This window comes from Mytilus californianus, unplaced genomic scaffold, assembly GCF_021869535.1.
Source record: "Mytilus californianus isolate M0D057914Y unplaced genomic scaffold, xbMytCali1.0.p SCAF_8, whole genome shotgun sequence".
NCBI lineage: Eukaryota > Metazoa > Mollusca > Bivalvia > Mytilida > Mytilidae > Mytilus > Mytilus californianus.
Genome location: NW_026262734.1, coordinates 12572044 through 12598192, shown reverse-complemented (window position 1 = coordinate 12598192; position 26149 = coordinate 12572044). Strand labels below are relative to the sequence as shown.

At 32.2% G+C, this 26149-nt stretch overlaps 1 protein-coding gene and 1 long non-coding RNA gene across 4 annotated transcripts; both read right to left on the bottom strand.

The window, feature by feature from the left end:
- On the bottom strand, positions 1-26101 carry LOC127712087 (cell cycle checkpoint control protein RAD9A-like). Its single transcript, XM_052218293.1, has 13 exons — positions 25985-26101; positions 22375-22445; positions 18970-19119; positions 18377-18491; positions 17710-17809; positions 17112-17218; positions 14409-14515; positions 12925-12989; positions 8999-9127; positions 8583-8678; positions 3201-3612; positions 2877-2969; positions 1-165 (listed from the first exon to the last, which is right to left on the bottom strand). The coding sequence occupies exons 1-13, from the start codon at positions 26016-26018 to the stop codon at positions 52-54; spliced, it is 1593 nt and encodes a 530-aa protein (XP_052074253.1). The 5' UTR covers positions 26019-26101; the 3' UTR covers positions 1-51.
- On the bottom strand, positions 891-2742 carry LOC127712097 (uncharacterized). Of its 3 annotated transcripts, XR_007986933.1 has the most exons (4): positions 2630-2742; positions 2366-2503; positions 2044-2273; positions 891-1813 (listed from the first exon to the last, which is right to left on the bottom strand). It is a non-coding gene; the product is annotated as an uncharacterized LOC127712097 (long non-coding RNA). The 3 variants fall into 3 exon arrangements; XR_007986931.1 differs by lacking the exon at positions 2630-2742 and having other exon boundaries at positions 2366-2517; XR_007986932.1 differs by lacking the exons at positions 891-1813; positions 2630-2742 and adding an exon at positions 1866-1951 and having other exon boundaries at positions 2366-2517.
- Positions 26102-26149: the final 48 nt, after the last annotated feature.

Below are 26149 nucleotides of genomic sequence, written 5' to 3'. Positions count from 1 at the left end.
TAATGTTTTCTTCTTTAATCATAATAAAACAATCATAAATAACAAACACAGTCAGTCTTCATCAGAGTCTTCTACCAAAACTGCAGGCTTTTGTTTCGTCGTTGACTGTGTTGACATCTGGGAATTGGTACTGGCTTGTGACATGCCAAAAAATAATGATCGAAACTGAAAAATTGAATAGGAAGAATGTAACACAGTGTGAAATTAGCAGGGGTCAGTAGACAATGACCCCTTTAATTTGAGTTGTGGACTTTTTTCACATTTTTGCTTGATCGTATGAAACTGGTCCACCAAAAATATTGCTCAGGCAAACACTTGAAATTTTTGCTTTTTATCCCTGAACATATATATAATTACATTTCTACATATCTATTTTGGGTACCTTGTGTTGTAACATTGCTCCGTCTTTGGGGTATACCAAACTTCTTCTTTTGCTCATAGTGAAGGTCCATTGTAACAACTTTTGTTACACTTTCTTTTTTCTAACTGAGGATTCATTATTGTTCGTGGGATACCAATTTTCGAGGAGTTCATTAGTACTAGTGAACCACAAAATAAATGTTCAATGAAGTACATATTTTCTATAGGCTTGTATCCAGAGTTTGGTAAAACCATATTTCAAATATCTATGAAATTTTTTTCCCCCTAAATCTTCAAAAATTGGTACAAAATGACTCTTAATGAATCCACAGTAATTGAAAACTATTCATTTAAATCTTATATTTACAAGATTGCTAGAGTAGCCAATAAATGTCCTAAATGAAAATAATGGAATTTGCTCTGTCACATTTATTCCAAGGGGCATAACTTTCCCCCCCCAAAAAAACAATCCAAGCTGATTTTCAAACTCATTTGAGATATAACTGATATAAAAATATGATGTGGTATGATTGCAAATGAGACACATTTCCAAGGAGAACCAAATGACATAGTGATGTTAACTTTTGGGCATAATTTCAATAAACTACAATAAGAAATGTAGGTGAAAAAGCTTTTACATTGTTAATTTTTCATATTCAATAATTGTTTCCATTTCCAATGGGTATAATTACTCACCCAATAATATTGGGACCAGAGCTGATTTTTTAAATAGTCTGAGATATTGCTGTATACATTTCATTGTGACAGTTACTTTATTTCTGTCACATCCCAAACAGTGTTTCCCACAGTATAAAATGGGCTGTAACAAAGCTACAGAATGTTGTCACAGCTATAAAATGACTGCTACAACTGTTAAAAAGTTGTAAAAGTCTGTTAATATCTATCCTAGAGTACAAAGAGTTGCAGTGACCACAAAACGACCCTCAAAACACTAAAAAAGTTAAAGTTATAAAATGAGTGTAATGATAACCTGACAATTTGTATCAGCAATTTAAACTTGTTAAAAACTTTTAGAAAAATTGATATAGTTAAAAAAACAACTGTAACAACCTTTAAGAAGTTGTGACAGTTATGATGTATGTTGGAAAATAATCTGTCTCCATTTGATAATTTTTTAAATCAACTTATAATGAAACCCATAATTGTGAATTGTAATGCTCTTAATCTTATCATGTGTCAGTTTAACTTAATCCATGTGGTATTCCTGTTTCCCACCCTTACTTGTGTGTCAAATTCTACATACGAGTGGTGTTTCTCAAACAAACTCATCACTGAACACTTCATTCTACTGGATAGTGTTCCTGGCTGTATGCTTGGAACAAAGTCATTAATGTACTCACCTTTTACTGGATGATGTTTCTAGAACAAAGTCATTACTGTACTCACCTTTTACTGGATGATGTTTCTAGAACAAAGTCATTACTGTACTCACCTTTTACTGGATGATGTTTCCAGAACAAAGTCATCACTGTACTCACCTTTTACTGGATGGTGTTTCTAGAACAAAGTCATTACTGTACTCACCTTTTACTGGATGATGTTTCTAGAACAAAGTCATTACTGTACTCACCTTTTACTGGATGATGTTTCTAGAACAAAGTCATTACTGGACTCATCTTTTACTGAATAATGATTCTAGAACAAAGTCATTTCTGTACTCACCTTTTACTGGATGATGTTTCTAGAACAAAGTCATTACTGTACTCACCTTTTACTGGATGATGTTTCTAGAACAAAGTCATTACTGTACTCACCTTTTACTGGATGATGTTTCTAGAACAAAGTCATTACTGTACTCACCTTTTACTGGATGATGTTTCTAGAACAAAGTCATTACTGTACTCACCTTTTACTGGATGATGTTTCTAGAACAAAGTCATTACTGTACTCACCTTTAACTGGATGATGTTTCTAGAACAAAGTCATTACTGTACTCACCTTTAACTGGATGGTGTTTCTAGAACAGAGTCATTACTGTACTCACCTTTTACTGGATGATGTTTCTAGAACAAAGTCATTACTGTACTCACCTTTTACTGGATGATGTTTCTAGAACAAAGTCATTACTGTACTCACCTTTTACTGGATGATGTTTCTAGAACAAAGTCATTACTGTACTCACCTTTTACTGGATGATGTTTCTAGAACAAACTCACCTTTTACTGGATGATGTTTTTAGAACAAAGTCATTACTGTACTCACCTTTTACTGGATGATGTTTTTAGAACAAAGTCATTACTGTACTCACCTTTTACTGGATGATGTTTCTAGAACAAAGTCATTACTGTACTCACCTTTTGTTGGTTGCTGTTACTAAAACAAAGTCATTTCTGTACTCACGTTTTACTGGATGATGTTTCTAGAACAAACTCAACACTGTACTAACCATTTTACTGGGTGGTGGTCTAAGAACAAACTCATTACTGTACTGTACCTTTTTACTGGTTGTATTCTTTGAAAAAAATCCTTTGAAAACATATGTTATCTGTACTCACCTTTTTACTGGGTGGTGTTCCTGGAACAAAGTCCTCCTCATCATCTTTCATTTCTTCCTGTAAAGTTACATCCATGGCACTTGTATCAAAAGACTGCAAATAAGAACTATGCTGATTGAGATTTTTAAAAAAGTTGCAAGAATTTAGATTTTTAATTTCCCACTCAAAAACAAAACCTTTAATTAATCTAACCTTAATTTCTATCAAGAAAGAATACCATATTACTAAATTTTAATATAAATATAACAGCAAACATAAAACGGATCTCCTCATGAAACTACTTGTACTTACTAATATTTTACTTAATATTCTCTTTTTTGTTACCTTTGACTGATTTGGTACAACAGGACTCTGTGACTGTTGTGTTTCATCATCAGGACCAACCATATGTGTTGATTTATTTAACCATCCACCACTATGAGAGGTTGAAGGTTGGGGTGACATTCTTCCAAAGTCAACTTTATTTCTATCTGGATTAAATAATGTACGTTTTCCAGTAATGACACTTTCTTCTCTGTTTGACATAGAGTTTTTCCCACTATTCATGTTTGAAATAGAGTCTGAAGTCAAATTATGTAATCTTGCATCACCATTATTTAAAGGTAAATCTCTTTCATCATGACTATTTTTAGCACCGTTATGAAATGTAGGCATATCTGATATTGCCATTTCATCATCAAAATCATCGTCCATCATAGCATCATAAGCTGCTGCAAGTCTCTCACTTTTATCTGATCTGTAAAACAAAAATCAATGAAGTGAATGGATTGTATTAAACAAATGGATTTATTTTTTGTGAATGGATTTGCAGAGTGATTTTTTTTTCATTTTTGTACACATTTATTTACTGCATTTTGTTTTCATTCTGATCCTGTTTTTGGCAAGGTTATATTTTTTTAAGTTCTTACCCAGCCAAAATATTCATTTTTAAAATCCACCTACCCTTAACCCCTGAATATAAAAATTTGCCCAAATATGACTAAGATAACAGTAGATCAGAAAATAAAAACAAAAATCACATATGAACAAATAAGGCAAAAAACCATGGTGATCATCAAATCGGATGAAAATTGCATTTCCCTATATAATGAGAAATTTTTTAGTATTTTTCAAAAAATCAATTTTCTGGGCCATACGTCTTTATATTCCTTCTTATTTCCAATCAAACAATGTATTAAAGCACAGTTGTGAAAATTTGAATTATTGTATAAATAATAAGGGCAAATATTGTTTATCAAACAATGAAGTAAAGTAACATCACATGTTATAACTAAACACCAAGTTAAAAATCTTTGAGGTATAATCAATAATAACTGATAATCAGCCACAAATATTTCAAATACAACAAAGTACATACATGTAGCTGTTTTTTTTCAACATGGAAAATAACTGGTCAATATCAATTAATATGATTTTCATCATTACAATGAAATTTAACACGCAGATTTCATGAACTAAGTGTGTATATCTGATTTCATCTTATTTAATAACCAATGAATTAAACGGGCATTAGCTGTCAAATTCATGTTCACCGATTTGACTAAAATTCTCATATTTGATTTATAACATACTAAAGCGTATATAATTACAAAAAGTCGAAAATAAACAATTAACAATGCATGGACTTGATAATATGTATCAACATTTTGTGTGTATTTTTGTCTAGACGTTATCTAATTAACCATCGAGATGACCTCCGAAGACTGCCAAATGTCATATAACCTGATATAAATATAAACATAGACTGATAGCAACCACATGCAATTGGATTGTTCTAGGTCTGTTTCATTTCATATTGTAGGTTAAAAAGTATGTTTATCGTAGTTTTCACCTGTGTAAGAATAATTTTTTGTGGATCGAATCAGTCAACCAAATGATTCATCCTTGTTTCACTTTCAAAGTTGACATTCTTCTCCTTTTAATAGCTGAATACATGCATAACCTATCTCCAGCTAAGGTGTTAAATTAAAGGTCACATGAATACAGATTCAAAGAGGTCGAATTATTGATCAGCAAAGTTATTTATCTTATTTTGACAAAATTGAACTAAATTGGCTGCTACAAGCCAATTAATATTTCACAATATCACTTTCATTAATGATTGAACAAAAAAAATCATATTTATTTTTTTGTATATCTCGTAGCTAATGCCCCTTTAAAGTTTAAACAGCAGGGTTATAAGAATGTATAGGACAGGATAATTTGGGCTGCATAAGGATTTCAGGATTTTAATTTTTTTCTTTCTTATGAGTGTAATGTATATGTTGTGTACAAATTGTAATGTTGTACAAATTATAATTTGTACAGAATTTTTGTACAAGTTATCAGTGTTTTATGAATCGCTTAACACAAATGGATGATACAAGTACACAGTCTTTTGTTTCGCATATTTCTGTCATATTTCCATGACTACATGATACAGTCTTATACTGAGCATTGATACAAAAAACTTTATAAGAATACAACAAGACTTTTTATGGATACAATGTTGGTATAAGGAGAAAAATAAAAATAGAATTTAAACCATTCAGGTGTCCTTGTTGCCAGTTTTAGGACAAGGAAAATAGCACTAAATGTTAGGTTGAAGTATATTAATTTGAATTTAAGAAATTAAACTGATAAATTTTAGAAGATAAACTTTTATCACCTGGTGCAAAAATGTATGTGCCAAAAAACTTATAACTTGTACAAAAACCCTGTACAAATTATAATTTGTACAAACTTACATCTTGTACACAACATATATATGGATCATTTTGACAAATCACCACTTCTTTTGACACTTCCGTGCCTTGAAAAATGAAATTAACATAATTGTAATTCTTATTGATATAATCTTGCAATTACAAGTCATTCATTTCATTTTTTGTTGTTGATTTTTTTATTACATGTACCTCTTGTTCTATCTCTAATTATGTTTATAACAATACATTGAACTACTTGACTGTAAATTAACTATGTGTAAATATCTGTTTTGATTGTATGGTAATTTATATGTGAGGGCCTCAGGGAAGATTAGTTTCTTGTAACTAACTGTGTTTACCCTCTTTAAATAAAGAATTTATTATTATTATTATTATTATTATTATTTCTACAATCATATCTTATACAGGTATTGTATTTCTTCCTTATATTTTCTACAACTAGTTTCTAATCCAGATTGTTAGACTCTCTCATCATCAATCAGTAGTGAGGTCCATGTCGTTCTGTTATTGTAAGGATTTTAATTCTACACTGGACTAGTCAAATTGACAAAGATTTTTCCACATGGTATTTTGATATGTCAGGATAAAGACAGGATCATACAGATTAAAAATAACAATTCCATAAAATTCAGTTGGAAGTGATAATCATTGCCAGAAAAAGATTGAAACTTGTTATGACCATTGTCTTCGTAATTTTGTGGCATTTTTATAGATTATCAATGGTTTTTTAAAAGAGATGATGTTTCAAAGCTACAATCTCATCTAAGGGCAACATCAATGACTTGGGCTCATGACGTCATAAATTTCTTTCTCTCACCTGAGAAAAATCATATCACTTCATTTGAGTAGCGTGATTTGAATAATTATCACAAAAAAAGATCAAAGCAAAATTTTAAACGAGAGCTTTACTTCATAAATTTGGAATACATGTATAAAAGGCTATTTTTTCAAAGTGACCAATGTTTAACAAGTTCAAAATCTAAGATAAGAAGTCAGGATACCGGACCAACAAGATATGTAAAATAAAGCAATTGATAAGTAATGTTGTCTATCATTATAAAAGGAAACATGTAAAATAAGATTACAGATGTATGTTAAGTGGCAACAAAGGAGGTATTGTTAATCAATAACTTTGAACAGGAAATAATACTTAACAGCTGAGATCTACTTCCACTTGATGAAAGACTAACATCGTCATTACTTAAGGTTGAATAGAAGTGGTTTCCCTTTTTATTTTCCTCAGATAGTGGATACTGTACTAAGATTACAAATTACTTTGTAATTCTATGTAATATATAATGTAAACATACTATCAAATACTTCCTGTGTAATACTTAAATGGATTTACCATAAATATGACGACAGGAGGAGTGAATCTAAATGAGCCATATTTTCTAGTCTAATCTTGTTTGAGAAATACCATTTTAAATAATAGATGTTAATTCTATTTGTTGTGTAATAATAAATTCTTCTCTCAAGTCATACTATGGTCTAGATAGGCAAAAAACCGGTGGGGATTGGGGTAGAGGGGGAGTTGGAGTTTGGGACTGGTTTTATCCTACATCATATAGTGTCTTTACCAAGACCGGTATCTGTAATGTTAGTTGTTGTTTGTCTGTATATATCTATTTTCTGGATGTCTGTGGTTGGTGGTTAGTGTTATATGTATTACTGTTCAATAAATTTAGTAGTTATAGATTATCGTTGGTCATCTTAACGAGATCGATTTTCTTGCTTGAGTCGGTACGGCGAAAGTGAGAAAAGCAATCGAGTTGAGATGACCAATGATAATCTGTTTATCGCTATTTTACCTATGACGACATTGTCAATTTCATGTCAATTTCATTAGCAACGCCATGTGCCCCCTTAGTTTCTAGCGATAATTTTGCATATCACTCGACTCCGCTGAGAAAGGAAATTATCAGTCAGCAAGATCAAAGGAAAATTTGGTAAAATAGCCATAATTCCTGTTAACCCCTTCATGCATTATTTATTTGATTTAGGAAATATAATGAAAGCCTTTTGTTTAAATCTATATTTAGTCAAACTGGCCTAATTATACCAAAAGTAAGCATTTCATCAAAAGTAATTAGGAATGAAAACGGTCTTATCAGTGGAAGTATTGGTAAATTTTTAATAACAATATTTCAGAGGATATGAGGTTAGTACTCCTAGGGAAAATTTTCATTTTTCCTATTCAAAATGTGATTGAACATTTTGTGATTTAAAAATTTCAACTTATATCATGAGTCAACATCCTTTGTTAAGAATGTGTTGGTTCACACTTTTAAATCTCTAGCATGTTATTGTTTTCAGTACAAAATTTCTAATGAGTCTACAGAACCTTCCTATTAACTCAAAACATTCAAAAGAATGTCAACTGAAAAAGTTATAAAATAAATGGAGAATGTGTATATGGGCCAGAGCCCGCTTGTAAATATGCACAGGTCAACTTCCACATACAGATGCAGGATTCACATAGCTAAGACCGTTTTGTGATTATAAGCATTGTGTATGAGTTTTATAACATTTGGTTGAGGCAAACTAAAGTTAGAGAATGGAAACAACAGATTTAGCAATTTTTCCATTTATAATGGGGCATAACTCAAGAACTGTAAAAGTGATGCCACCCAATTTCAAACTTTATCTGTGCTTTGTGGTAATAAGCATTGTGTATAAGTTATTAACATTTGGTTGAGGCAAACTAAAGTTAGAGAAGGGAAACGACAGATTTAGCAATTTTTCCATTTATAATGGGGCATAACTCAAGAACTGTAAAAGTGATGCCACCCAATTTCATATTTTATCTGTGCTTTGTGGTAATAAGCATTGTGTATAAGTTTTATAACATTTGGTTGAGGCAAACTAAAGTTAGAGAACGGAAACCATTTTTGGGGACATACGCGACAGACGGGACAGATGGACAAGAGTAAAACTTAATGCCCCCTCGGCTATGGCAGGGCATAAAAATAAGTGATACTTCTTTACCAAGGGAACTAACCTCTCAGTCCTACTGTCAACAACTCTGCTATGGTTATCTCCCTTTTCAGAGGTCTTTGATTGTCTTCTAATTCCATTAGATGTTTTAACTCTCTGACTAAAACATACATTGAGGTAAAATAAAATATCAAAAAAGTCATAAAAGTGTCTTTATCATTTAATCACTTTTTCCAGGGAATTTTTAAATATGTGACTGGTTGTTTTTTTGTACATGGGTGGGTGTGTGTTCTGCAAAAATACCATAATGTTTAGTGCAGAAATTTTATTTCATGGAATAAAATCATGTTATTAAATGATCATTTTGTGTAAACAAGGGAAATAATTGAATTATTTGATAAAGAAAATAATCTTAATGTGTTTTTATTTATATGATAGCATAGCAATCACTTGCACTGCTTAATATAATTTCAAATGTACCTTGGTTTGGCTTTCACTGAGGTTGACTGTTGTTGGGAAGAACTTGCCTGTGTTTGAGCATCTGCAAGAGTGGCTAATACAAGATTAGCTTCAAATGCAGTATCACTGTTAACTCCAAATACCACAGGCCTAAACATAAACAAAAATACATATTCAGTTGCATGATAGTAAGATATTGATTGATTGTTGGTTGCTTAACGTCTATTGTAATAGTTAGGTAAGTGAGCTAATCAATATAATATAGAAATAAGGAGAAGTAGTATATTTCAAATGAGACAGCTATCCACTAGAGACTTAATGACAATGATGTAAGCAACTATAGGTCACTGTACAGCCTTCAACAATGAGCAAAACGCATACTATGTAATATGGTATGAAGGACATGATAAATTCCAACAAGAAAATCAATCTTGCTTAAATTGGAAGGGTACAGCAGCACAATACTATCAATACTTGTCCCTATCATTTATTTATTAATAAACAAGCTCATGCTTAATAAACACATGACACACCATTGTGCTGACTAAATATTATGAACACATGACACACCATTGTGCTGACTACATATTATGAACACATGACACACCATTGTGCTGACTACATATTATGAACACATGACACACCATTGTGCTGACTACATATTATGAACACAGACACATCATTGTGCTGACTACATATTATGAACACATGCCACACCATTGTGCTGACTACATATTATGAACACATGACACACCATTGTGCTGACTACATATTATGAACACATGACACATCATTGTGCTGACTACATATTATGAACACATGACACACCATTGTGCTGACTACATATTATGAACACATGACACACCATTGTGCTGACTACATATTATGAACACAGACACATCATTGTGCTGACTACATATTATGAACACATGCCACACCATTGTGCTGACTACATATTATGAACACATGACACACTATTGTGCTGACTACATATTATGAACACATGACACATCATTGTGCTGACTACATATTATGAACACATGACACACCATTGTGCTGACTACATATTATGAACACATGACACACCATTGTGCTGACTACATATTATGAACACATGACACACCATTGTGCTGACTACATATTATGAACACATGACACATCATTGTGCTGACTACATATTATGAACACATGACACACCATTGTGCTGACTACATATTTATATCTTTATCTACCAAATGTTTCCCACAATAGTTGATTATTATACCCATGGGTACACAAACTTCCAATAAAGTGCATTTTCCAGGAAAAAAATTATCTCATAAAGCAAATATCTTCAAGTCACAATGTCCTATGAGGCGTTATCTCCTGAACGACAACAGGACAACTTGGGGAGTACATTCATAACAAGAATGTGTCCATAGTACACGAATGCCCCACTCGCACTATCATTTTCTATATTCAGTGGACTGTGAAATTGGGGTAAAAACTCTTAATTTGGCAATAAAATTAGAAAGATGATATCATAGGGAACATGTGTACTAAGTTTCAAGTTGATTGGACTTCAACTTCTTCAAAAACTACCTTGACCAAACCTTTAACCTGAAGCGTGACCGACTGACGAACAGAAGCACAGACCAAAAAACATAATGCCCCTCTACTATCGTAGGTGTGGCATAAAAATGAAATTGGAAACACCTAACGGTCAAAGATTAGATATCGGCTCCTCATTCCTCTTGTGTTATAATTACAACTTATGGACTAGTTAAGGAATAGCTTAACAATTTGTGAAATATAACCTGCATAAACATGACACATACATTATCAGCTTTCATCCATTTGATTTACAATATTTTTGATTGATTTATATCCTGGTTTCCTTTTTTCATGTCACATAGCCTCACAAAGTTTAATATAAAAAATCATGCAAAAGTTTTCTACATTCTGAAATAACCTATTCTAAGTGTTCTCGCTTCATCTTGACAACATCCATTGTTGTATGAAGTCAGAGTAGTGTAATTACAATATTTCTTTCACATGTAAAATTTTTAAATATAATAATGTAATAATATCTAACTTTCTTGATTAAATTTTGTTTACACACAAACGTTATACATTGGTGTAACTTTTAATGATAACTTTTGCTTCAAGCATCCTGGAGGCACCAGAGGGAAAATTAAAACATAAAACTGATATCATCATTTCAAATCATTAATGGAAAAAGCTTCAAGGCCAAAAAGATTACCATAACTTAAATACTTAACATGGTCTCCACTGCATCAACTTCCATGAGGATATCAAAAGGCTTTTTACAATGTTTGTACTCCCAATGGTAAACCAAGATATCAACTTCCATGAGGATATCAAATGGCTTTTTACAATATTTGTACTCCCAATGGTAAACCAAGATATCATCTTCCATGAGGATATCAAATGGCTTTTTACAATATTTGTAGTCCTAAAGGTAAACCAAGATATCAACTTCCATGAGGATATCAAAAGGCTTTTTACAATATTTGTACTCCCAATGGTAAACCAAGATATCAACTTCCATGGGGATATCAAATGGCTATTTACAATATTTGTACTCCCAATGGTAGACCAAGATATCAACTTCCATGAGGATATCAAAAGGCTTTTTACAATATTTGTACTCCCAATGGTAAACCAAGATATCAACTTCCATGAGGATATCAAAAGGCTTTTTACAATATTTGTACTCCCAATGGTCAACCAAGATATCAACTTCCATGAAGATATCAAATGGCTTTTCACAATATTTGTACTCCCAATGGTAGACAAAGATATCAACTTCCATGAGGATATCAAAAGGCTTTTTACAATATTTGTACTCCCAATGGTAAACCAAGATATCAACTTCCATGAGGATATCAAATGGCTTTTTACAATATTTGTACTCCCAATGGTCAACCAAGATATCAACTTCCATGAGGATATCAAAAGGCTTTTTACAATATTTGTTCTCCCAATGGTCAACCAAGATATCAACTTCCATGAGGATATCAAAAGGCTTTTTACAATATTTGTACTCCCAATGGTAGACAAAGATGTACCCATTATCAGATTGTCTGCATATTGATATTGTAAAATATCAACTGTGAGTCACAAAATGAAGCTTTTTGTTGAGTTTGTGCAGCAAACGAGTTCAAAAAGGCTTCATATTGTGTTGAGCAGCTGACATTTCACAATATCAATATGCAGACAACCAGATAATCTATTTATTGAGTTGTATTTGCATATTTTTCATAATAGAAACAAAATTTTTCTTTGTTTCACCCGCAAACCTGAGGATGCCTTGATAAAATCAGGTCAAACTTCATTATGATATGTCCGGGTCTAAGTTTTTAGGTCGGGTTAACATATTTTACATCACAAAGCCGTGACATGCAGTTTTATTAAGAGCTGAGCAGTGTGATACAGACAGTTGGACGACAGATAAATCAATTTAACCAGTCTTCTCAAATTCCTACAAATCACTTATTAATGAGAACTTGATCTCATTGTAAATGAAATTTAACAATTTTTCAGGAGTAAAAATCATTGAAAGTAGAGATAAAAATCATATCAACACAATTCCAAAAGATCAAATTTGAAAGATTTTATTCAAAATGATTTAGATCTGGAATACAGATTTTTTTTTTTTACATAATAAACTTTACTTTTGGACTCAAGCTCTTGTATGATCCAAGCAATTATTTAAGCTTTTTAAAATGACCATCAATCTTGACACAATGGGTGTGAAACAAGATTCAATAATAAACAGACATGTTCATCCTGTTAACGTAAAATTCAACTTCAGGGATGTTAAGAGTACATGTTCTATTAAGCAGGCAAAAAAATACCTTCCTATCAGTATGATCTTGTTTTATTTAGTACTTTTTCTTTTTTTAGGCATATTATAATTGTGAAGTTTTCACCAAATTTATTACCTCCCTGCACTTTCAAAATGGATATTCAAGGGCATATTCAATGCTTCTGCAAATCCAAGAATGGCCTGAAATGAAAATAAAATATATATGGCATTTGCAACAGTTTTTTTCTCTTTTAGCCAAACATGAATTCTAACACAATTTATTCATTTTACAATGGTATTTCTCTAATCTTACAAAATAGAGGATATACATCTTTCTCTTATTCTTAGCAAGGGTGCCACAATTGGAGCAGGATCTGCTTACCCCTCCAGGGCACCTGAGATCACCCCCAGTTGTTGGTGGGATTCGTGTTGCTCAGTCTTTAATTAGTTTTCTATGTTGTGTTTTGTGTACTATTGTTTGTCTGTTTGTCTTTTTCTTTTTTAGCCATGGCAGTGTCGGTTTATTTTCGACTTATGAGTTTGAATGTCCCTCTGGTATCTTTCGCCTCTCTTTTAGCAAATTCAAACTTTCCATCATCGCTTGTCATTTTTTAAAATCAAGATGTGATTTGCTTTTATATTCTCAATTCTTCATTGGGTAAAGTTTAACTATAACATAAAACGTTCTTGTCGTCCTTTGATTTGCTATTTTGACACCACAAAAACAAGAATAATCATGAGTCCATGTTCAACGAATGGTGAAATCTTAGTCAAAACCCTTATTTGGCATTTATTTGAAAAAAGTTAATCATATCGATCATGTGTACATCGTTTTAAGTTAATATGACCACAAATAAAACTACCTTTAACCAAAACTTTAACCTATACCAAAAAAAAAACAGATACACAGACTAAAAAATATTCTTTGTAAACAACTTTCATAGTCTCATTAGGGGAATTTATAGGACTTTTTTTTAATAAACAAGACAAAGTGTGAGCTACTGCTCACAAAGGTTTACCCCCTCTTGCTTTTGAGTGAAAAGAAGTACATATACATCATACGGTGGAAGCAGACAACAGATAGGAGATAAGCACGAACAGTTTAGCTGAAAGTTTCTTATACAAGTGTCAACTTATGAACAGATATGTATGTGGCAAACATGAAGTGGATAAGTGAGGGATCTGAAAATGGATCCAATGGTATTGAGCTTACCAACACAAAGCTTGGAGCCAAATAACAATGATTTCTGATATATAAAATGCAAACAGAAATTTGTAAGGGATGGACAGACCAAATAAATCCACCCGCAGATTTTATTTTAATGTGTAGAAGACTTCAACCCAATATTGTAATACAAAATTTAAATGTTAATAACACAAGTGAACTTTGTAAAACTATTGTAGAACATTGCAGTTAGCTAAATGATGAAGATATAAATATATACTGCAATTATAATAATTATGATTTTAGTACAGGCTGTTAGCTTGTATGCGATTTAACACTAGATATATACAGACTTAAACATCAATGAAGTTGGTCTCATAAATTCATTCATAATTATTACATGTATTATCCCCTGTTTTTATTATGTGGTTTACCCTATATCTTTCCTACCTTACCCTGAGTTCCTTTAAACAGAAGGTGATATCTGTGTCCACTCCAACTTGGCAATTATCAAACTCCTCTGGGGCTAAATGGACCACGGTGTGAACAACCTTATTTGGATCTGAAAGAAGACAATTTTGATCATATCATAGCTTATTCATCATTTATAAGACAATGGGAAAGGAATTTTGTGCAATTAACCAAATTGTGCAATTATCCATTATGGGATTAAAAGGAGTTGACTGGATAATACAAGCAAATGGAAACTATGTATCACCACAGCTGTGAAGCAACACATGAAGAGGTAAAGTCAAACCTGCCTTAACAGTCACCTCGTTTCAGGGGTCACCTGCCTCTAACGGTCACTTTGAGGCCCTCCTAATCATTTTCTCTATATAATTTGACTCGTTTCAGCGGTCACCTGTCTAACGCGGTCACCTAATTTTTCGCACAAAATCGTCACTTCAACTTTGAACAACGGCCATTTTAATGTTTTTAACTTACCAAATAATCATGACGAAAAATATATGTGTTCAGTATCGAAGTCAAACTGAAAACCAGAACCTGTTTGCAACAGAAATCTTGCAATAGGAGGTGAATTAGTGAATTCCTGGTGTTCCATGCTTTTCTGTTTCCATTAAAATCTGTATCACTGACTTATTTCTCCACATATTTCGAATAATTTCTTCAAATTTACAGTGCCAGAATCCACAATTTTTCATTTCACTTACGCAAGAAAGATAACACTACTGATTGAAGATTGACTGCTTAATACAGGTTTGACTGTAATTCTAAAATAAACTTTATTAGAAAATTAAAATAGAACCTTCAAGACTAAACTTTACAACATTTGTCACAGAAGAGATGATGATGATGGATGGCTGCTTAACGTCCAGCTGCAAATTAATATGCATATTCAGGACGAGAACATGTTAATGTAATATGAATATTTACCATGCTTTGTACTAGACTGACACGCTGAGCCAGATATTTAACGTGCTCGCTCACAAGGTAGCAGTCTGCAGGAAGACTTGTCACCTTACCTGGAAACATTATTCTGACTCCGTGCCAACCAGTCTTTGCTCTTACTCCTTAATGCCGCATGTTTGGCGGAGAAGCAGCAAATACCAACTTTAAAGTCTTTGGTTTGACCCAGCCAAGGTCAAACCAATGACCTCCAGCACTCGAGGCGAACACGCTACCATGAGACCACTGAGGCGGTATTACAGAAGAGAAAATAAAACTATACATAGATAGAAAGCAAAAATGTCTGTTAATTTAAAGAGTTTAATGTTCACAACTGTACCCATCATTAATTTTACATTTAATTCATGTTATGCTTTTTGAACTCTTCTCCATTGGACTTTCAGCAACAAATAACATTTACTCTCAACTCCTCTGCTCTTATTGCATGTTTTGTGATTCAGGATATCTTTTGATTTTCCAATACATATATAGTTAATTTTTAACTTAAAATTATGAAGGGACATAACTGAAGAACGGTAAAAGTGACGCTACCCAAATTTGTTATTTATCTGAGTTTTGTAGTAATAAGTATTGTGTATAAGTTTCATAACATTTGGTTGAGGCAAACTTTGAGAACGGAAACAAAAAATTCAGCAATTTTTCCTTTTGTAAAGGGGCATAACTCTAGAACAGTTTAAGTGACACCACCAAAAATCAAACTTGATCTGTATTTTGTGGTAATAAGCATTGTGTATAAGTTTCATAGCATTTGGTTGAGGCTAACTTAAGTTAGAGAACAGAAACGAAAAATTCAGCAATTTTTCCTTTTGTAAAGGGGCATAACTCTAGAACGGTTAAAGTGACACCACCAAAATTCAAACTTGATCTGTATTTTGTGGTAATAAGCATTGTGTATAAGTTTCATAACATTTGGTTGAGGCAAACTAAAGTAAGAGAACGAAAACGAAAAATTCAACAATTTTTCCATTTGTAAAGGGGCATAACTCTACAACGGTTTAAGTGACGCCACCAAAATTCAAACTGGATCTGTGTTTTGTGGTAATAAGCATTGTGTATAAGTTTCATAACATTGGTTGAGGCAAACTAAATTTAGAGAACGGAAACCAACTTTGGGACGTACGGAAGGACAAAGGTAAAACTTAATGCCCCCTCCGCTACGACGGGGGCATAAAAATCTGGGACATAACACTATTTATCACATTGTTCCCAATTTATTTTCTTAAATTTGTTTCATTTTATCATAAATGTTAACAAAATTATATTTTAAAATTATTAATTTCGCATTGTTCAAGCAACAAGATGTACTGTGGACTGTTGCTCACTAATTATACCCCCTCTCAATGTTGTTGACAAAATGTGCTGAAAATATCATATATGTGCATGACATTTTAAAGATGTAAGTTTTTGGCCATCAGAAGTAGAAGATCATAGGAACTTAAAACATGCCATTTCCAAATAATGCTTGGTACCATGATTTACAGTTGCTTAGAAAGTATGAAGAAATTTCATCTATGTGCATAAATCTTTTTTTTTTTAAAGTGCTGTATATCAAAAAACTTTGACTTGAAATTGCTGATAAAAAAGCAACAGAAATGTGTAACAAACTAACACACGTATATCAGTATACCCCTCTCCTTTGAAGCTATAATTAAGACTTTGATCAGGCGAGTACCAGTTATTTCAATAAAAAGTGCATGAATAAATTTAAAGTACATAAAAGTGTAGTTTACCAGGTTCATCATCCACATAATTTTTCAATGAAATCTTTTCAGGAGAAATCAACAGAGTTATCTCCTCCTGGTTAGACTGGAAATTTACCACAGCATCAGACAGTAATCTGGAAATTAAAAGGCATCACTGGTTTAGATTTATATATCAACTGATTTCAAGTTGATTTAGAATCAAGAAACCTATCAATAAACTGGTGTATACATATTTTGACACCCCATGCTTGTTCTTTGCATTTTAAAATTTGAAATTTTATGACAACAATAAATTGTTTGTTCTTTTACTCTCCTATCAAAACGATGAAAAAGAACAATTTTGTATTTAAATCAAGAACAAAAAATATTAAATCATTGAATAGTCAGATGTTTACAGTATTTTTTCAATAAGTAAAAGCTATTTCTGTTCTTATCTTATAATAAAGGCCACAAAAAATATAAATATGAACAGATCAAATGAAATATTTTGATTTTGATTTTTTTTAAAGGGAGACAACTCCACATCACAAATCATTATTCTAGATTTTTCTTTGGTTTTCTGTGTGGTGTTTTGACAATTATTGTCATTTCATCTTTTTCATGCTAAAGACTGAAAACAACCTACTTAGCTTGTGCTGTAAGTTGATTTGGACTCATGTCTTTAGAGAAAACAGCCTGTAATGTTTCACATTCTATAAATGCTAAATTGTGTGTCTTCACAATACCTACAAATTAAATTAACTCTAAAAATTATCAAAACATTTAATGATATGAACAAAACCAGAGTAGTTACAGAGTTTGGAAATTGTGGAATACGACTTAAATCCTTATATTAATCATTAAATGAATTCTTTTTTCCAACAACCATTTTTCATGATGTTTATCAATATTGTAAACAATGTTTTGTATGAATAGTTTGAATTCAACTACCATGTTGTTTATATTGATTACAATCGCGACAAAAAAAAAAATAGTACCAAAAAACTATTACCAGAAGTGCTTGCAACCTATCAAAGTAAAATTGAAATGATACTGAACTATGCAAATCAAATAAGAATTATTAGTGAATATCAATGCCAGCTATTTATAGAAGTACTTTACGATTATCCTCTATCAACATAGTTATGTTTAAATGTTAAATTTCAATAACAAAATTGAAATTCTAATATTACTTGGCTATTACAGATAAGCACAACAAATTAACAGGAATGAGCTCAAAAGTCATGACTTCTGTGAATTTAAAATATTTGTATTATAGAGATCACTGTGTTATACATAATAGTACGAGTTACCATGTTTACAATACAGCTGAAACACAAGTCTGGATTCATCCATGTTCAGTTTTATTTTACATCGTTCTACAGTCTTTTCTATTGTTGACATGGATTTAAAAACTGTTAAACAGGACTGAAATGAGAAATAATAAAATATGAAAGGAAAGATAAAGGTGTTTTTGCACCTTCATATAACAACATCCTTCAAAATATTCACAAGACATTAGTTTGTCATATACCAGTAATGAATTTTTGTGAGTTGTCCACATTTGTAATGGATGGGAATCAACAATTAGAAAAATAAGAAGATGTGGTATTATTGCCAATGAGACAACTCTCCACCACAACAATGAGCAAATACAAAGAATACTGTAACTCAGAGCTTGTGTAGGCGTAAATGCATCTGCTGGAAAACCATAGCAGAAATGGTATTTTGAATATTTACTAGTTATGTGCAGACCATGCAGAAATCAGCCCATGACAAAAGAGGTACACCATTGCAGCAATTGTATTTTCTAAACTTCTAAACAACATAAAATCTGATCAATAACTTTTATGGTAGATCTTGAACAATTAGTTTTTACAAATGTTCTGTATATTGATTCTCTTACTTTCATGGCCACTTTACACCTGATGGCATCTTCTTCACTGTCCTCTGACCTTATCTGTCCTGATCCATCGTCATAATGTTGGAAAAAAGTCGGAGAAAACATAAAACATCCATAGGCTGATCTGGAGGAGTTTACTGTCCTCAAAGCTAGCTAAAATACAGTGTATATTTTCATATTAAGCATATTTAATTTCAAATTAATTAATTCAAAAAGTTAAAGAACAATGAATACAAGTAACTTTCAATATGATGAGTTCAAAGTAAAGCTATATCTTATTTTATAAAAAGTCATCTTATCAATTAAATTTAATCCATACAGAAGCTTGAGTTATAATTTAAATGAAGGTACTAACTGTATTCAATTTCAGCTTAAAATTTTCATACATGTCCAAGACATACCAAGATGTTGATATCGTCAATATCGACAATGTCGACACAATATCGCATCGATATCGATGAACTTATACAATCATATCATAACCAGATGTAGATTTTGATGACGACACCAATGACAAAACCTGATGTTGATATCGTCGATATCGACTCGATATCAACTCGATATCGATGATGACTTAAGATAATGAATAAAAATAAGACATAACAAGCTGATTATATATATAAATTAAGATCGAAGATTGATATAGGGATAGATGATGGCTGAATTGTAATCAATTTATTTTTTTAAAAGACAATCAGGTGGTCACATCTCCAAAGTAATGTACCCTTTAAAACACATTAATGTATTCTTCAAAAAAACAAAAACAAAATGTTTGCTTGTATTACATTGACAATGGCTGACATGGTAATTTAGGTGTAAACTAAGTGAGATATGGTTGCATACAAAGATCTAAAACTGCAGATATAGTACAAACATGACTTGCTATGTAAAATTTAAATCCATGGGATGTGAACTGGTTCCCATTTCAAACAGAGAAAACATGGTTTATCTATTGGTTGAAATTAGATTTTAACTTTATTTGAATAGTTTCGAGTACTCTTAGATCGGTACTTTGTGATTTTGTCTATTTGTTAATTTTATGTATTGATGCTATACCACCGTCATAGATTTAAGGGAAGTTTTAACGCACAAGTTTAACCTCGCCACATCCTTATTGTGATTGACCCTTCTCGGGAGCTCTTTGATGAAGTGGTTGTCGTCCGTTGCTGTCGGTCATATTTGATTTTTGCTTATCATTTATACATAAATCGGGATGTTTGTTTTCCCATTTGAAATATTTGATATTTTGTTATGCCGGTATTATTGTTAATCTTTGTTGTGAAGACTGTTAGGTGACATATAGTTGTTAACATCCTCATTCTTTTTGTTTATTGTGGTCTGTTGTCTCATTGCAAATCGTGCAACACCCTCTTATCTTAGTGTGTAATTAAGGTACGTATACTAAACTAAACGAAATAAATAGAGAAACAAATTATGAAGAAAATGTATAAATGTTGATATGGAATTGATATCGTCGACATATTTAAACAAACGAACCAGGAGAAACTAAATTGTTTATATATATTATTGTAGCAGATAAACATTTGAAAGATGTGTCGATATCGTCTCGATGTCGTCGATTTCATCGATATCGACATCTTAAAATAGACAAAATAGGAGAAACTAAATTGTCTATACAGATAACTGTAGGAGATATTACATTTGGAACATAATTTTTCGATATCGACACGATGTCGTTGATATCGACATCTAAAATAGACGATCTGGGATAAACTAAAATTGTTTATATACACAACTGTAAAACAGATAGATATTTGAAATAATGTGTCGATATCGACTCGATATCGTCGATATCGACATCTTTAAACATACAAACCAGGAGAAACCAAATTGTCTATATAGATTATCGTAGTAGATAGTCATTTGAAACATAATGTGTCGATATCGACATCTTTATTAGACGAACCAGGAGAAACTAAATTGTCTATAAAGAAAAATGTAGCAGATAAACATTTGGATCATTATTTGTCGATATCGACTCGATATTGTTGATGTCATCGATATCAAGACTACATTGTGTCTTGGACATACCTCAAAATTTTGATTTAAATTTTCTTTAAGATGACATTTGGAATGATCAATCAGCTCTAGTTAAAAATCTTATACATCCTTGGCTTTCAAATATTCGGCTTTCATTGTTCCTTATGACGATAAATCCAGAAAAGCATTTCTGATGCATGAAATTTATAAAGTGTTGTTCTCATTTTTTTTTTCTACAAGCATTTTCTTTCACATCTAACTATACAGTATGGATTTAGTTATTGTTGAAGTATATACAGCAGGGTTAGACATTTGTTTTTTTTTAAATAACAAAAATACCTTTCCAAATAAATGAGAGAGCTGTTTGTATTTCTTTTAATTTCCTTAATTTCAAATTTGTTCTAGATTTAAAAATTGATGATATCAAGGTCATCTCTATTGTGCATCGCATCCTTAAATAGTTTTCATAAAATAGCTAGGTCTCATATGATTGGTCCATCAAACTGTGCTTCAACAACTGAATCATACTCTTAGTGGCCAATACAATAATTTTCATTAACTAATCAAAGTGCCCTCCAAGAGAGCAGAATAATTACAATTTAATTATCGCTATTTTCCTAGTCCACGAGTTGGTATAACCCACACCGCCTTTTATTCTCATCTGCAAGTGTGAAGTAATCTTCCAAGATAGATTTGATTATACAAAAAGTATGTTCCATATTCTATGAACAAATGTACCTGCCAAACAATTCGTCAATGTTAGTACGTGTATCCCCATTGTTATTCATACATTTTTTGTACATGTAATCTTTCAATCAGTTTAATTGAGGTCTGGAGCTGGCATGTCAGTAACTGCTAGTAGTCCTTTGTTCATTTATGTATCATTGTGAATGTCATTTTGCTTAACTTCTTTTACCTATTCTGACATCGGACCCGGACTTCTTTTAAACTGAGTTTTACTGTGATTATTGCTATGTGATTCTTTATTCTACATTGGCTAGAGGTTTAGGGGGAGGGTTGAGATCTCACAAGACATGTTTAACCCCGCCGCATTTTTGCGCCTGTCCCAAGTCAGGAGCCTATGGCCTTTGTAAGTCTTGTATGTTTTTAAATTTTAGTTCATTTATATGTTTTGGAGTGTAGGGTGACGTCCATTTTCACTGAACAAGGACAAAATTTTATTTAGGGGCCAGCTAAGGACCACCTCCGGGTGCGGGATTTTCTCGCTGCGTTGAAGACCCATTGGTGGCCTTCGGCTGTTGTGTGCTCTTTGGTCGGGTTGTTGTCTCTTTGACATATTCCCCATTTCCATTCTCAATTTTATGTAATCAATCATACATAAAAATATGGCTTCAAAGATAATAACGGTACCCAAGATTGAAATATATAAACTAATTATAATTTTACCCCATGTTCTAGTGGTTCTACGTAGATCTCATCTCCAATCTTTGATAGTGCATGTATAGCTCTTCCAAATACTGAAGAAAAAACCAAGATTTAATCAGATTACATATAAATTTTTATCTAATTTAATGGAACAACTAATATTTGTTTAATCTTGCATGAATAGAATTTCATTTTGTTATGGATAGCGTTATGATAGTACGACTGTTCATGCTGTAGTAATATTGTCAAAAGTTTTGTGATTATTTGACATCATTGACCAGTCTGTTATATACATATAAGTCTTCTCTGTCCTGAATACCATAAAACATTTGAAGCGAATGAAACCAAATTAAGAATAAATTATTAAAATTGTTAGCTTAATAACAACCAATACTAATTCTAACCCAAACATTAAAACAATTAATGAAAACCGCATCCGTATAAAGATTATTTGATTCACTGGTGTTTATTATTGTGAGCAAAAATGAAGCAAACAACATATTGTGTGTTAATAATTCAGAAACAGAGCAGTCATAAATGACAGCTTATATTCTCACCCGTTTTTTTGCTTTTTTAAAATCATTTAAAATGGTCATGGTCAACTATTTTAAGTGTTGTCTTTTGTTATTTCATGTCCTTCCTACTGTTTCCTCAAGGGGCTAAAATGTCATGGCTCAATGAAGAGCAAAGGGAAGTTATAGTTTTAAATCTATGCAACGGAAATGGCAAATTTAACAGTGCAACTATGAATTTATATAATATATTCATAAAGACATTTAGAAAATGGAAGTTAAATAATGTATTAAAATGCAATGCAGTTTCAAAATATTTTAATGTGTAAATTTTTCCTTGCTAATGTTGCACAAGCTGGACAACAAATTTGTTGGCCCCGTATGATATCAAAACACCAATCTTGAGTTGTTTTTTATGAATTTATTACACTGATAGACCTGATATTTCAACTTCTTTGATTTAGGTTAGAGTTAGAATTAAGGGTTTGGACTAGGTTTGGGGTGAGAGTTTATTTAGTATAGCTTGTTATATAGATCTTATTCCTATTTGCCATAGTTTGGGAATATGAGACACTTGAATTGAGGATTTGTGATACTTGAACTATTGATGTCATACAACATCAACTTATCCTTTCTGGCATCAGAAAATTTCTCTGCTGACATCAAAGTTATAAATATAGGAACGTCTGTGATTACTAGCAATGGCAGGATTCTAACAGTAGTACGATAGTCCTGTGCCCTCCTATTTTTATAGAGAACTACAAACATTATCACTTAACTAGTCCTTCAGACTAATAGATAGAATCAGAAAAGTTCCTTATCACAACAACTCACGAAAAGGTTGAAGATAGTCCTTGGACTACTTTGTCAAAGAAGTAAGAGACAAACCCTGAATGGCAGACAAATAGCGATAAGGTGCATCGGTTTGGAACTTACGTAAAATAGGGTTTCATTCTTTGTTGGTATTTCCCACCACACTATAAAAAAGTAGATTCAGGCCACGCCAAATTAATACTTCGTTAGTCGGACTCCCAAAGTGTTGTAAAAGGTCCACGAGAAAAAAGTACATTTTTTAAAAACACACCTCCAGTACGGAGCCTCGCGCGTCTGTCTCTAAATACATGTAACCAAACTTTTATCAGTTTTGCGTTTGAAAGTAACGTCATACAGACACGGAAATGGATATCAAGAACAATCCAGATCTAACATTCACAAATGTTTTTTATTATGAAAAAATATAATATGATATATATTCTCAACGTACAAATGTAAGACATGAGTGGAATATTTGTAGTTACAATGGTAACGCAGGCAACAACCTTACTACCTAACACAGCAGTGAAATGTGATTGGGACAATTCTTTTACCAATATGTTTGAAGTGCTCCGTGCAGGACCACAAAGCACCAACGCCTCCGAATTGAAAGATTTAAATGATGACATTGACAATATTACATGCATGAAAATATAAAAATAATTCCAAAGATGACGGTACATGCATTGAAATGGCACCGCAATGATACTATTACCGGTATATTTTTTTTATCTTTCAAAATAAAAGAATAGTTCCAAAAGTAAAGTTTATTTAACTGTACTATCCCTAAGTTGCATCTGACTGATATGGGACATAAGAACTTTACTTTTGGAATTCATAAGGAATGAATTGCATTTCTGTGTTTGTGGTAATTGAATATAATACATCAATCCAACTTTACAATTTACAAAATCTTCTAAAAATAAGAATTTGTATGATTGTCAATGAGACAAACTTCCACCAGAGACAATCAGAGACCAAATTTGTGGAGGTTTGCAACCAGAAAAGTTCACGGTATGGCCTTCAACACAGAGCAATATCTCCATATACATAAAGATTTGATTGCTATTAAATTATTGATCTCCCAAAGGGTGACTGGGGAATAGAAATATGGTCACCATAGGCCGTCCTCCTCCAACCAGCAGTAAAACCCTAGCCAGAGTGGGGTGTTCGTTTGGCTGTGCGGGATGTAAAAGTTCGCAGCCACAAGTATATACACATGATATAGCATCTGGTGTGATGCATTTGAATACTTAGAAGTATAAATTGGTGTGGTTTTTGAAGGACAGTCCTTTATAAATTTTCATCTTGTATACACAAATATGTATAGTTGTATATAAAAGCTTTATACATGCATATATGCTTTGCATACGTTTATTGGCATTCTATATGTTCCTGTCCCAAGTCACGAGCCTGTAGTTCACTGGTTGTCGTTGATTCATGTCATTGCATGTCTGTCAAATTTGTTTTTCGTAAATTGTTTTGTTATGAATTAGGCTGTTAGTTTTCTCAATTGAATTGTTTCATATTTTTCATGTCAGGGCCTTTTACAGCCAACTATATGTTATGGGTTTTCTCATTGTTGAAGGCTGTACAGTTGACTATAATTGCATATATCCATTTCATTACAACTTTGGCGGATAGTTGTTTCATTGGCAATCATACCACATCTCGTTATTTTTATAATTCACCAATTATAACTGACATCAAACATTGACGACTACCTGTTCAATGCTGTTGTACTATTTCATGTTCAGCTGGATCTTTATTTGAGCAGATAACAAGAAGTTGTAGGTTTTGCCACTAGTTAAACATTATTGTACTGGAAATGTTGTGAAAAGATTCAACAGGGTGTCTTAGAACAAATTAAGTAGCAAAGTAGGGTAATATATAAGAACTAGGATATAAGACATATATAAAAACATCAATCACCAAAACTGTGTAAATTTCTGATCGCTCTCTTACATAAAATGCTTTACATAGAATATATCTTTTTAATATTTCAAAAATATTATCGCTCGCTAGTAACAACTAACATGAGTAAAATATGCTTTCGCCTGCCAAAAATCAAACTTCGAAAAAAAATTTCGCCTGCTTGCTACCTTTTTAGGGAAAAGAGTCTGAAGAACTAGAAATTAATTTGGTGTGGCCTTAATAGAAACTTTTGGCATATTTAAACTGTAACTATCGAATAACACTGGTGTTTATTTTAAGTTTTGTTTAAGCAGGGTACAAAAAATTATATACAGGAGTGTTTTAAGACCTTTTAAGTGGATGATTGTGCACAAGTCACTTCTTCCAAGTACCTTTAATATTAATTCCGGGTATGACACATTTCATTTTGTTTACAATGACATGATTTCCAAACAAACTTTCACAGAAGTCGTCTGAACCAAATCCAATGTTGATGTTCGCGGAGTTTTTGTAACCCGTGTTTTAATTGGATGCAGATTTAAACAACCAACCAAAAG